A 15,179-nucleotide genomic window follows, 5' to 3' on the forward strand; every position below is an offset into this window, starting at 1 on the left:
TTTGCGATTTAACTTCTTTAAATTCAAATTAAAATTATTATTATTGCACTTGTATTAAAACTATATAGTTTACAAAACATATAATGGGGCAGATCAGTAGATGCAAAAGTAAATACCGATTAGAAAAGTTTTAATGAATTTATCTCAGTATTACCTAATATACATTAAAATATTTTTCATATTATTGAATTATTTATAACTCTTAAACAAGCACTACCAATAATTCAATATTATTGCCTAACTAATCAAATGTTATACGACTAGAAACCTTCGTTGTTGTTATTGCACCTCTATTGAGTCTGAACAAAACTTTTGTTTAATTAAAATATTGTATATAATTTATTTACAAAGTACTTTAGTGTATAATTTTAGACTTAATTGAAGAACAGGTAATTCACATAGTAATTCTAATAGCTTTTGAATATATAAAACGATATCATACGATATTTGAATTAGCATTTGAAACTATTTTTGAACAGATATTCATAAACTTAAAGATAATAACATACATTTATTAATATTTATATATAATAATATAATAATATAATATAATATAATATAATATAATATAATATAATATAATATAATATAATATAATATAATATAATTATATATAATATAATATAAATATTATATATAAATAACATATATATTATATATATAATATAATATAAACATTATATATAATATAATAACAATATTATATAATATAATATAATATAATATAATATAATATAGTATAATATAATATAATATAATATAATATAATATAATATGTTATAATATGTAATATAATATTATACATTTGTTATTTTTATAAAAAAAAATTTTTTTTAAAACAATTGATATACTAAATATACATATATTAATATTTTCAAAGTGCACTTTTTTCTCTAGTTTGCAATTTTAATAAACGTCCAAAACATATACAAAATCGCAGATGTAAATAAATATTTTCATTTATAATATAATAAAAAAATAAATTAAAATTTTTACATTCATCAAACCATAAATAAACAATAAATTAAAATTGATTTTATATAAAATGCTTTTATTTTTGTATCTGATTCAATACTCATTCTTATACTCTGACACGTTTGTTTAATTAAAAAAAAAGAACTTTGTTTTTAATTTTTTAATTTATTGCATTTGTATTTCGAAGACAAATGCAATTGTTTGAGTTCATTACACCAAAAATTGATTCATTGCAGTAACAAACTTTTATGTTTATATATTTTCTCTTGATAATTCCAATGCTTCTAATATACATATTTAAATTAGATTCCATTGAAAATAAATTTAAAAAAAACCTTGACTTATATATTAAACTCTGAATTTACTTTCCATTTAAAATGCATCAGTTCCGTCAACTCAACATGAGTTAATTAGATTTTAAAAAAGTTGGGAACTATGTCACCACGTCTTTGCAACCTTTGAGGATTATTGTGATAAATCCACTTTAGTTCCGTACACACGTAGCAGTTAAATATGCCATTTTGTCCTTTGGAGAGATGTTGCCTAATTTCGTTATAAGTGGACAGGCCTTTGATAAGCACCAAAGTCTAAGTCTGACAATATATTCTGCTGTTTCCTCATCTTTGCAACAAAGTCTACAGCTATCGGCGGCTTTTGTAATACCTATGTTAGGTTCGATAGCTGCTTTTTTACTCAGCAATATCCAGTGAAAAACCCTGTGACAAGCTGGATGTCCACTATATTCGGCATTAGTAGCTCCCTAGTTATGGCTTTTGATCGATTCGGCATGAATTCTTTAGCTCGTCTGTAGGCAATTATATCATCTCAACATGAGTATACGGAAAAAGAAAGTATGCATCCTTAAGAAAAAAATAAAAGTACTTTCTAAAGTAAAAGTAAAATAAAAGTAAATAAAAAAAACTTTAAATAAAAACATTTTTTTTTTTTTATAATTATTTACACAGTTATTTTCTATATAAAAATTACAAACTTTTTCCGGTGTTTAGAAGTCACGTTTTAAAACATCCTACCTTAATTAATTAGTCAGAAAACTTTTTATACATAATATTTTAATTAGTATGTATAGATAAAAACTATAAAAAACTGTTTTAATCAAAGTTCATATAATGTCTTAAATAAAAAGCTTAAAAACTTTAAAATTGGTATTGTAGAAAGTAAACAATAAAGTATGGTATTATTTCTGTATCATTATTAACTATAATTTAAAAATGTAATTATTATTAAAAGTTTAAAAAAAATCTTTTGAAAATCTATAATTATCATATTAAGAATATTTACGAAACTTTTATTTATTGATTATTTAATAATTATTATTGATACTAATAAATTTCTAATAATCAATTGTGTGAACATCTAAAAATGTTAAATATTGCAGGAACTAAATTTAAAATTTATTTTTTAATAAATTTTTTTCATGACTATTTTTAATGTTCCTTTTTCCTGCTATTTGCCAGCACTTTTTCTGCGAGTCTTTGTAAACACTCTTGGTGATATAATGAGACATCACAACTATACTTTATCATATATAAGTAGTGTCAACGTGAAGCCATACAGAAGTATCCTCTATCGATTTAGTACCATTATATTATGAAGTCTCTTAGTTAATTAGAGACTTTAGCAAAAGACTTCTTGTTTTTTTGGTGTACTTAAGAGTTGCAGAATATGTGTTAGCTAATAAATGGCTTATAATTTTGCATATAATTTTTTTAATCAATTTAGCAGATAACCAATCTCATTTCTCTGCGAACAGAATATTTTTTTGTATAGAAGTGTATAAAAAATTAATTTAACGCGGATTCGTAATTAATTTGCCATAATTAATAATACCATACTGTATTATACATATATTTTGAACTTAAGACTCTCATACATACCACTATCGATTTATAGAGACATAAACGTTTGCTTAATATTAGGGCTTTGTTGTAATTCACACTTTTAATTATAAAAATCGCATGACAATTAATACTTTCTTGCAAAATAATTACAGACTTAAGTGCAAATCAGTTTTTCTTCTAGATAATGCTTAGCTCTGCAAATCAATCAATTTCACTTTAAAAAAAATTCACTTGACTTATCTTCAATAGAAATTATATCACATGATAATATCATATAGAAAATGTAGAAAAATTTATAAAATACCATATTGTATTTATGAAATTCATAGAATAAAATTTAAAGTTTATACAAAAAAAGATATACATATATTCTAGAATTAATTTAAAAATACAAAATGACTGTTATAAGACATAAGCTAATAAATTTAAACATATAAATATTTGGTTCCAGTTAACCAGTATTCTCTTTGGTAGTAGCAAAGTTATAACTTCTTTTCTTATAATAGCTAATATGCATTTGAATTGTTTGCAATCTTTTATTCACACAGTGGTTTTTGTGGTAAAATTAAGAAATGTCAATAAAATTTTTGTTATACATTATATGGTACACAATACATAAGATTGTGTACCTATATTTAATCATTTGTTATTCATTACTGTGATAACTAGCAATAACCATGAGTATAGATCACTATTCTTTGATGACTATATTGTATCTAACACTAGTTATATCAGTCGAAATATTAATTGCCTAAATAATATCTTAATATTTGAAATCCAACATAAATTTTAGTTAACAATATTAATTTAACATGAGTAACAAATACAAATTTTAGATCCGTATTACTTTTTTTTTTGGAAATCAAAGAATAATTATATAGATATGCTTTTAGTTTACAAGACTAATTATTGATTTTGAAATAGATACTGCGTTAAATTCACCAATTATCTTAACTAAACGAATTTTATCTCAATTAGGCGAATTTCATCGCAATTAGGCGAATTTTATCTCAATTAAGCGAATTTTATCTCAATTAGGCGAATTATTTAATATGAGTTAACAACGCCTACTAACCTTTATTGATTATTATTACATAGTATTATTATTAAATGCTATGCACCGTGACTATAAACGTTCCAATGAACGTTAACACATCATTAAAAATTTTTTTTTTATGTCATGTTTTATTTATGAGTAATAACAACATTTAAATGTGAAAGTGCAATTTTAAAAATATTATTAATGCATAATATTATAGAAAAATTTATTAATTATGCATTTCATCTAATCTTTAGTACCACAATCTTCAAGAAAAAAAAATATTTTAATATTTAAAAAATATTTCAGTACCTTTAATTTGTAAATAATCATAATACCTTTAGATATATGACGATCTGGTAACTTTAATATAAGTAAAGTTGTAAAAAATATATTTTAAAATAAAAAAAAATTTACACCATTAAACAATCAAGTATCTGACGATTTGGTAACTGTAATATATGCGCTATAAAAACTACAGTTTATTATTATAGTTTATAATGATTCATTTATTTACTTAAAAAACAAGATTTTTTTTTTGTTAAAAAGAATGTGACAAATTAAAAAAATTATAAACTTCATTATATATTCGTCTCAGCAATAGCATTTAATTTCCATTGAAACGACCTTAGCAAATATAACAGCAAAATTTGTTTATTTTTTTTTTTCATATATAATAAATGCGAATTTCGAAACATGAGTACAAAATGGAAGTTTATTTGGAAATTTTGTGGACTCAGCAATATTTGGGTGTAACAAGTCTGTTTATAGTTTTGCAAAAAAATTGACGTAAAAATGTAAAATAATACACTGAGAAAATAACAATAGTTCCATTGCTTAAGACCTAAGTGCGTCTCGTCTTATGTGAAATTTTTTATAGTTATTTTAGAAATATTTCTTTCACTGAATGTAAAGTGAAAAATGAAAGCAAATAAAAGTGAGTATCTTTTATGTTAAAAAATTATGAACAAATACTAAAAGCAAAAAAAAAGTTTTCTTTTAATTTTTTTAATACTTGGTTTGAAACTTGGTTTGATTGCAATATAAGATTGCTAAATTTATAAATATTCTTCGATGGTTACTAGGAAAGGATTTGTACGTAAGTAACCAGTTTTTAATCAATACTCATTTAAGTCACACAAACTAATTATACTCTATATGTAGACGGAACACCTAATTTATTTTTATTCGTAGTATTTTACCGGCTAAGAACTTCCAGTCTAAAATTTCAATTATAAAAAATCAATTTTTTTTTGATTACAACAAAATATGCGCTAAATATTTACATGAATTACTGAACAGGTCCTAACTGACATTAAGTCTGCGGCATATATGAACGTATATATATACGAACACACGTTCAAACGTGTTGAGCATACATGGACCGACCGGCAAACACGTCATTGCTGCTTAATATAATCATTTCTTTCTCAATGCTTTTGATTCAAAAAATAAAAATTATTACACCTACACAGGTTTGTGAAATGCGCTACTATTTTTCATCAGTACACTTAATTCATTAGAACGTTAAATATATAATATGTAATTATAATTCTTATAAAATGCATTAAATTAAATTTTTTTTGTAATTTCGTATTTAAAAAAGGAACAATATAACAACAGTATATTTATTTGTACTATTTGAATTATTATTATTTATTACTATTTATTTTTGTTTGTACTAAAAATGTCGTAAAACCTAAGGAACTCTGCACTTATGTAAACTTACTTGCCGCCATCTACTATTGGACAATTAAAATAAATGTATATTTACATTTAATTTGTTTATGGTAAAAAAAATCAGCTGTTTGTATAAAATTATGAAATAAAATTTTGTGACCAATAAAACACCATCCTCCATAAACAGTTTTAAGTAAAAACTAAATAAGAATCTTAAAATAAAAATAAAATTTGCTAAAAGAAATCAAATCAACAACAAATTAATGACTAAACTATATAAAAACGTGGACTACCTACTTAATTAATGTCATTTTAATTAAAAATGATTAAGTTTTTATTATAATAACCGGCTCTATGCTTTGAGGAAATGATAATATATTATATGTTATTATTACATACTTACAATATTATTATAACATAATTAATTTATTTAAAATGCATTCTATATGATTTGTTTGTTGCGCGATTTTTTATAATCTTTTCATACTGGTCACGTTGTGTTTAGAACTTTAATTAAACAATTTATTAAAATCTATTAACATGTGATCGCTTCATACCAAAGCAGTGTGTTCTTTAAGACCACTCCTTACCAAAGCAGTGTCTTCTTTGAGACCACTCCATACCAAAGAAGTGTGTTCTTTAGAACCACTCCATACCAAAGTAGTGTCTTATTTGAGACCACTCCATACCAAAGCATTATCTTCTTTAAAGTCACTCGATACCAAAGCAGTGTCTTCTTTAAGATTACTCCATACCAAAGCAGTGTTTTCTTTAAGACCACTCTATACCAAAGCAGTATTTTCTTTAAGACCACTCCATACCAAAGCAGTGTCTTCTTTAAGACCACTCCATACCAAAGCAGTATCTTCTTTAAGACCACTCTATACCAAAGAAGTGCCTTCTTTAGTACCACTCCATACCAAAGTAGTGTCTTATTTGAGACCACTCCATACCAAAGCAGTATCTTCTTTAAAGCCACTCGATACCAAAGCAGTGTCTTCTTTAAGATTACTCCATACCAAAGCAGTGTTTTCTTTAAGACCACTCTATACCAAAGCAGTGTCTTATTTAATACTACTCCATACCAAAACAGTGTCTTCTTTAAGATTACTCCATACCAAAGCAGTGTCTTCTTTAAGAGCACTTCGTATCAAGGCAGTGTTTTCTTTGAGACGTCTACACCCTCTATATTAAAGCAGCATTATCTGCGAATAAAAGTATAGATTTGAAAGTAGCAATATCATATCATCAAGTTTTGTCAGCAACCATATATAATTCTTGCGGTTTAAATAAAGCTTGAAACGATATTATTTACTGAATATAATACAAACAGTAATATGATAATTTATACACATAAATATAAACATAATTGCAGACAAAGACCAAAACTCACTGCCGATTTAAATAAAATCGTAAATACCTGTCATCTAATCTACTAAATCATTTTAAGTAAGAAAATTGGACAATATATAGTACGTTTATTTACTCCCACACTAATTGTTTACAATAATGAAAGCATACTCGCTACATATGTACATGATTCCTTTCAAGTATTGCTCTTGCAACAATAATTTAAATTACCAATTGTACCGCACTTGACACCTTAATAGCTTCCTCGCACCCGTCAACCAATTTAAATGGAATTGCATTTAAACGATATTCGTTCGGTATATTAACTTGACCATTCCACATACGAATTTTCACCCACAACAATTTAACTCAGCTCAACCACCCACTTTCATTTAGATAAATATTTCAGTGAAAGAAAAAACGGTGGCTGGCTGATTATATTGCATTATAAATGGGGAGACATATAAAATGCAAACATTTTTATAGTTGTTACTGTTTCCATCGTTTTTTTTTTTTTATTTAATATTTTTTTTTTTTGTTTTTACAAATATATTTTACAAGTTTTGCTTTCCCTGACATTTGCTTCACTACGACTTTATCGTTACGTCATTGCAAGCCAAAAATGCTTGTATGCGATTGGTTGAAATAATCGTACGATAAAATTTCTCATAAAAGACCCAGAAAAATAGAAATAATTAAAAATGTAAAAAAAAGTTAAAAGTGTGCAAAGAAAGAAAACACAGAGAATATAATATAAACATTGAAAAATGTTCAGCGAAGTTTGTTGCCAATTCACATGAGCGAACGACTTTTGCGTTAACTTGTTGCGTGTATTTTATGTTTTCATTCCATTCACTGTCGTGCCGTTGCCGGTGAATTTATTTAGTGTGTTTAATATTTTTTTTTTTATGGAAGGAATGTATGTATGTGTTTGTAAATACACAACTCCAAAGAAAAATGTGATACAAAAACTTAAAAGTGCTAATGTACGCTATTTTAATCGCTTATTTGCATTTGCTTTTTAGCATGGAGGTGTGTTTGTGTGGCAGCCGCGACTTGCGAGTTGCGTACTCGTTTGTTAATTTTGTTTTGTCATTCATGAGCTTGAAGGCTAAAAAAAGAGTTGCCTGTTTTTTTTTTTGGTTTTTTTTTTTTGGGTTGTGTTTTTGCAATGATAAATTCTTTAAACATTTGTTTACTTTACCGTTTCAATTATTGTATATGCGAATGCTATACTTTTAATATTAATCATGCGGTATTTTTATAGAAATTACATCGAAACTTAGAAATGGGGCAAAATCTGATAATGGATACAGCAGCCACATATCGCTGTTGCTATATTATTAATAATATAATTAAGATTTAAAACAACACTTAAAAATTATTTATCACACATTTTATTTAAATTGATCTTAACGCCCGTTTTGTATGTATTGCAACCAATGCTGGTATTTACCAGAATTTCGAGTAGGGTAAATTAGATTAAAATTAGGTAAATTAGGTGTTACCATTGTGAAAATTTTATTAGATTTTATTGTTTAATAAATAAATAAATATTTACATAAGTGCAGTGCAATAAATCCCTAGGAAATTTCAATTTACTTTACCGCAATTTACTCAAACTCGCACACGGCCTAAATTCTTAAAGAAAAGAATAGTATTGAAATTTAACAATTAAAAATAAAAATATAATTAATTAATTAAATTATTCTACAGCTGATTTATGATTTCATTCTAATCTAACACAAGAAGTAAATTTGTTAATGAACTTTCACAGCAAATTAACAAACCTCCAGAAAAAAGGTACGTTCATACAAGTCAAGTACGCCTTTGGGTCAGTTGGCTAAGGAACGCTTACTCTGAGCTTTAAATTTGGCAGGGCACGTGTTAAAATAAAAGCAAGTAAATACATATAACACAATTACTTTTGGCTGTGATTATCTGTATTAGATTCTATTTAAGACTTAAGCATGCAATCATTCGAAATTCAATTTTTTTCCAATTCACATATCACATGTATGACATAGATTTTATAGATTTGCTTAGAGTGATATCACAATAGCAGGGAGAAAAGATATATGTAGCTAATATTTTAAAGGATATAATATATATTATTATTCGCTTCTTCATACCATTTTCAAATACTTCAAATTTTGTAAATGCATTCTCGATTCTCGATTAAAATGTAATTTTGGTACAAAAATATAATTAAATAATTAAAATGTTTTTCACTTATACTTGTTTATAATTTTTATCTTTTTATATGAATTGTACTAAATCAAATATGAAACGTTTCTTCACTTTTAAAAGCACTTAAAAGAAACATAAAAATTGCAATGTTCAGAGAATCCTAAGTACCTATAATTATGATATTGAATAGATGATCTAATTTAAATTCAAGGTTCTCCAAGGTTGAAAATATAGGTTACATATTCTAAAACAGACAATATATATTTTTTACATATATTTCTTAACATTTCCTATGTTATTTTTAACAAATATTAAGCTAAATTAATATAATCACAATTCATTAATTTATGATTCATCTTAAACAATATCCAAAACAAGTGACTAATCAGTCCAAAAACCTGTGTTTTTAATTGTTAACGTACGACAAAATTCCTAAACCGAATTTTAGAGGTTTTTTTTAAAAAATGGTTTTATTTCTTTCTTTTTTTTTGTGATTTTATAATATTGTATATATCAGATAGACTGTCGTAATTAAAACTAAACTGTGCCTTTCACTATCCTGTTCAACCTTATACAGAAGTGATTTCAATAAGAATGATTCAAATAAAAATGGTTTTAATAACAATAATTTAAATAACAATAATTTTAAATGAAAAAATTTTAAAAGTATTTCACTTCATTAATTTAAACCATTCTAATTATTATTTCAGGTGTTCTGACTGATATACAAACTGATTTTAAAATAGGCGATGATGAAGCTGGTCTATTACAAACAGCTTTTGTACTATCTTATATGATATGTGCACCAATCTTCGGTTACCTAGGAGATCGTTACTCAAGACGCTGCATTATGGCTATTGGTGTATTACTCTGGTCAACAACAACGTTACTTGGTTCATATATGAATCATTTCGGTTGGTTTATAGCGTTCCGCGCATTAGTCGGTATAGGTGAAGCGTCATACAGTACAATTGCACCAACGATAATATCAGATTTATTTGTGGATGATATGCGCTCTAAAATGTTAGCTATGTTCTATTTTGCTATACCAGTCGGTTCAGGATTTGGGTAAGTTTGAATATAAGTACAAATAAAGAATTTACTTTTTGTCTTTATAAATTTAGGAAAATGGTTCACGCACATACACCGCCTTAGAAATTATGTTTAAATCTTAGATCAAAGTTCAAGCAAAATAGCTATAGATACATCAATTTAATTTAATTAAGATTGAAAAGTAATTGAAAAAACTTGAGACAATGCTGTGTAGTTGAATTTTCTAAAAATGAAATATGAATTAAATCAATTTATCTTTTAAGTTTATTTAAAGAATAAAAAGCAAATACTTAAAGAATCTCAACAAAAGTTAATTGCTGAGGTCAAGTTTGATCAAAATTAATTCATAAAAATGCTTATACTCGTTAGATATTCTCTTAATTGTCTGTGCAAGGGTCACTGAGGTTATTGTTAAATTTTGAAATATATAATGCTGATATAAATGATAGTATTAAGTCACATACAAATGTAAAAAAAAACCTATTAAATTCTTGCATTATTCTTCTTTTTTGTTGTTCACGTGTCATTAGATACAGTGCAGTTTTGCGGTCTATGCGACTATGTAACCGGCAAAGATATTTTTAACAATTTTATATATTGTTGTATACAAATATACATTTCGTATCTACATACATGGTGATTTACAGTATGAGGTAATTTTTTCCCCAACATAAATTTTGCAGCATTAACTTGCACAACAATCGTTCCACCTATCTATTGCCTATTGCAGCCATAAAAGTGTTTTTGTCTAGTAGTTTTTTTCTTCTTATTGTTGTAGTACAATATTATATATTGTACTTGTATAATCAAAATCATATAGATTATTCAATAAAAAGACAATTTTCCCTTATAAAAACCTTTAATAAATTTAAATCATACAGATAATCCAATCAAAATACCATGCTTAAGACATATTTATGAATTAGTATTATTTATGAATAATATTCATATCCGGAAAAATTGAGATTATTAAACAGTTTAAATTTACAACCATCCAAAATATTCCCAAGAATTACTTTTTTCGGTACTGGTTAGTACCTTTTCCATTTATTATAGATTTTATCTGCAAATTTTCCAAATATTTAATTTAATTCAACATTATTTATTACATATTATAATACTACAATATCACTGAATTATACCACTGTTAACTAGTTTTTTCAAGAACAAATTGCGTTTGAAGTCTTAACTCAAGATACCTTATAGATAGATAACTTATTCAAGTAAACATATACATATTTCTATTAAAACCTTTAGTAAATAATTTATACACCAAGATATGAATTTTTAAAATATCATTCATTCACATCTACTCTGTTCCTGCCTAGTATATGTACGACGCCAAGATCATGGCTTCCTTTTTTGAAGATCATGGCCTCAAAGCATTTCAAGCTTTGCCAAAAGATCAAGGTTGTTTTTAAAACTTTGACTTTCTTATACGGTAATACAATGGGCCAATAGACCTAAGGATTGCCGGTATAAATTTACTTAACTTATTATTGTACTTCTTCTGCTTAAAAAGTTTTTCTTTTAGAAGGCTATATACCATCGTTTTAGTTCTTTCCTATAGATATGTGACGTTTTCTTTTGTAATACATACTTACTTTCTCACTCAGTAAGTATATTCACTATACTTACTCAGCAATAATTACCCAGCTAAAATTATATACACATTTATTTCTTGATCTTGATCTTGTATAACTCTTTGTCTAGAATTTTTTTTTGTGTGTATATAATAAAAAAACCTTATATATGAAGAAAACTTATTCATTACTTATTTATTAAATCCCCTAAATGTTACTATCGTTAGTCTATATCTGATTGTTTCAATCGCAACAATCCGTTGCGAAACCCGCAAACCATCCCAGGCCAAAATTGTAAATATTGGGTAATATTTACAATAATTTAAAATTCATAAAAATCATCTTTATATATATTTATTATATACTATTTATATATTATTTATTTGTATACCAAGAACCTAATTGTTAGTTTGAAAAAAACATTTAAATTCTCAAGTAACCCACAAATTGTAAATGCAAATATATACTTGCTCTATTGAAGTTATCTGATATAATCCATATCATTAAGTAAGGCTACTCAATAAAAGTATGGTAAATTACAAATTATAATATATTTTTGACTGTTTCATCACTGTCTCTCTTTACTGAAATTCATCACAAAAAGTATTGTCTCAAACTCAAGTACTAATCATTCTTAGGAAGTTTCTTTAACAAACTAATATGAATGTTTATATACCTTTAATAATTATTATATTATATTTTCAGTTATATTGTCGGTTCTGAGACTGCACGTATCGCGAATAACTGGCGTTGGGCACTTCGTGTGACACCCTTCCTTGGTATTGCGGCTGTGATTTTGATATTGCTCGTTAAAGATCCCGAACGTGGTGAAAGTGAAGGTGGACATAATTTAAGACCCACAACTTATACTGAAGATGTTAAGGATTTGGTCAAGAATCGTTCATTTATGCTATCGACAGCAGGTTTCACATGTGTAGCATTTGTCGCCGGTGCATTAGCTTGGTGGGGTCCTAAATTCATTTTTCTTGGACTTAAAATGCAGGCTGGAAATGAAGACCTTGAACAAAATGAGTACGTAATAAATGGTTATTCTTTTTATTCTCTATCAAACCCAAAGAAGAGAAACAAATCAAAATATATAAAATTCTTTAAAATTATTTAGCGTATCGTACAAGTTCGGCATTATAGCGATGATAGCTGGACTGATTGGTGTACCGTTGGGTGCATATGTAGCACAACGTTTACGACCCTTAATTGAAAATTGCGATCCGTATATATGCGCTGTAGGATTACTAGTCTCAGCACCGATGGTATTTGCAGCGCTAGTGATGCCACAAATAAGTCCCTTTTTATGCTTCTTCTTCGTATTTTTTGCACAACTATCACTTAATCTTTGTTGGAGTATTGTTGCTGATATTTTACTGGTAAGACGAATTAATTTAACTCGTAAAGAAGTAATTCAAAGGAGTAATTCTTACGTTAATTTCTGGGTGCCGCTGCTTATCAACGTAAAACAAACAATGAGAAACGCTTGTACGATCGCTAATGTACTCAAGATCAACCACTTAGTTTTACATGGCTGAATTTATATATTTCGAAAAATAATTCTTATAAAATGCAAAAATTAATAATGTATTTTTAACTTTTCTCTTTTTACAAAAATCAAATGAAAATCAATTGAAAATTGCAACATTTAATTTGTGAAAACAGCGTTGCTTTCAAATTTGGAGCACTAACAATGGTCGCGGGCCTTGTAGGCGTTCCACTTGGTTCGGTATTATCGCAAAAATTAAGCAAAAATTATCCAACCGTCGATCCATTGTTATGTGCCTTTGGATTGATCATAAGCTGTCCCTTATTAACGGGCGCTATGATTCTAGTTTCAAGTAATACAATTGGCGCTTACACCTTGGTATTTTTCGGCCAGTTAGCTTTGAACCTGAACTGGGCCATTGTTGCTGATATTTTACTGGTAAGGATCAAGCTTTTTGTGTTTATATGTGTAAAAAATATTTGATCAAAAATAATTTTAAAAAGTCTGAAATTTTTTACTGTTATAATTGGACATTTTTTTTATACTTCATTGTTTTTAAAATATTGGTGTTGGTATTTAATAATTGATAATAATTTTTTCTAATAGTTATTTATCTAAAATATGTATTTTTGTATGCAGTTCGATAGTATTTAATTAATGTAGTTTTCATGTTTCATTAAATATATTACAATTTTCTTTACCCTTTTGTTAAGTTGATGCTTAAAAAATGTATCTATATATATAAAAAGTATTTCTAGCTTTTTGAATTTCGCAAATGTATTGTATTTAAAACTATTAAATATGTAAAATATTTTAGCTAGAATTGAAAGTATAATGGATCACTAATAATTTAACACACACAATACACTTTCCATGAATACAATTGCACAAATACAACTTTTTTGCACTTTTATTTATAATAAATACACAAACATTAAACCTAATAAACATTTATATACAACATTAAACATTTATATACAACAATATCTGGACCCTTAATTGATTAGTACTTTAGAACATTAAAAGCTTTCGTTCATATTAAAAATTTAGCAGGTAAAAATATGTTATAAAATATGTCCTATGTAAGATAGGAGCGTATAAAGAGAGCCATTTAAAGGGAGCCCTAATGCAAACCAATTCAAAATTTTTACGAAAAGAATTTGTTTAATTTATTTTATTATGTTCCTTAAAATTTCAAGAGAGTTTGAACCCCGAAACCACTCCTTTCTAATATATCACTCTTCATGAAAAAAATCCTGAACATTATATAAGTTATATATACAAAATTTTCTATATGAATTACCTTACTAGTGGGAATTCATATCACTTACGAAGTTAACCACTTTATTTCACGCATGCAAGCATTTAATGCTTATAAATGTATATAATTAAACCCAATAAACGGAGCGTCAAATGTTTACTTCTCTGATATTAGTATCGCTTCGAATATGAGCCAAGTTCGCCAAACCTTTAAACGCTCAGCTGGTTTATATAGCCCACAATTCGAGTGACATTCATCTGGTTTACTAGGAATACCCAATAAGTACTGACTTACCCCAAGTAAGCAAAAGTGCTAACTAAAAGCATCACAAATATGCAAATAGTGGTTTTAAAAGGAAAACGATAAAAATAAAATAATGCAATACAATATCACCATTGAAAAACCAACTAATAAATAAAAATTTATAAAGTAATAAAATTTTAAATATATTAAAATTTCTAAACAAGCCTAAAAAGTGCCTGATAATAGCACTAAAAACATAAAATAAAATAAATTCACAAAAAAGTCTATGGAGAAGAATTGCAAAATGAAAAGGTACTATCAGAACTTTGCAAAAATTCCATAACTAACCAGAGTCTGGAACTCAAGGCGCTTAATAGTTATTAGCTATCTAATTTCTTTTTTTGGGTGGACTTTCGTAAAGAACCCCGAAGATCTGTAACTTTACTATTAA

The 15,179-nt window shown here is 26.5% G+C and overlaps 1 protein-coding gene across 3 annotated transcripts in view; it reads left to right on the top strand.

Moving 5' to 3' along the window:
• LOC119680838 (protein spinster) overlaps positions 1 to 15,179 on the top strand; it is a 43,250-nt gene that overhangs the window by 19,721 nt on the left and 8,350 nt on the right. For 2 of the 3 annotated variants that reach the window (XM_038093835.1, XM_038093837.1), the window contains exons 2-4: positions 9,804 to 10,161; positions 12,435 to 12,761; positions 13,401 to 13,662. In XM_038093835.1, coding sequence (XP_037949763.1) covers positions 9,804 to 10,161; positions 12,435 to 12,761; positions 13,401 to 13,662 — 947 coding nt within the window. Of the gene's footprint in view, positions 1 to 9,803; positions 10,162 to 12,434; positions 12,762 to 12,852; positions 13,115 to 13,400; positions 13,663 to 15,179 lie in introns of all 3 variants that reach the window. The other variant, XM_038093836.1, reaches the window with a different exon arrangement.

The sequence above is a fragment of the Teleopsis dalmanni genome, chromosome 2 (genome assembly GCF_002237135.1).
Source record: "Teleopsis dalmanni isolate 2A chromosome 2, ASM223713v2, whole genome shotgun sequence".
In the NCBI taxonomy this organism is placed as follows: domain Eukaryota; kingdom Metazoa; phylum Arthropoda; class Insecta; order Diptera; family Diopsidae; genus Teleopsis; species Teleopsis dalmanni.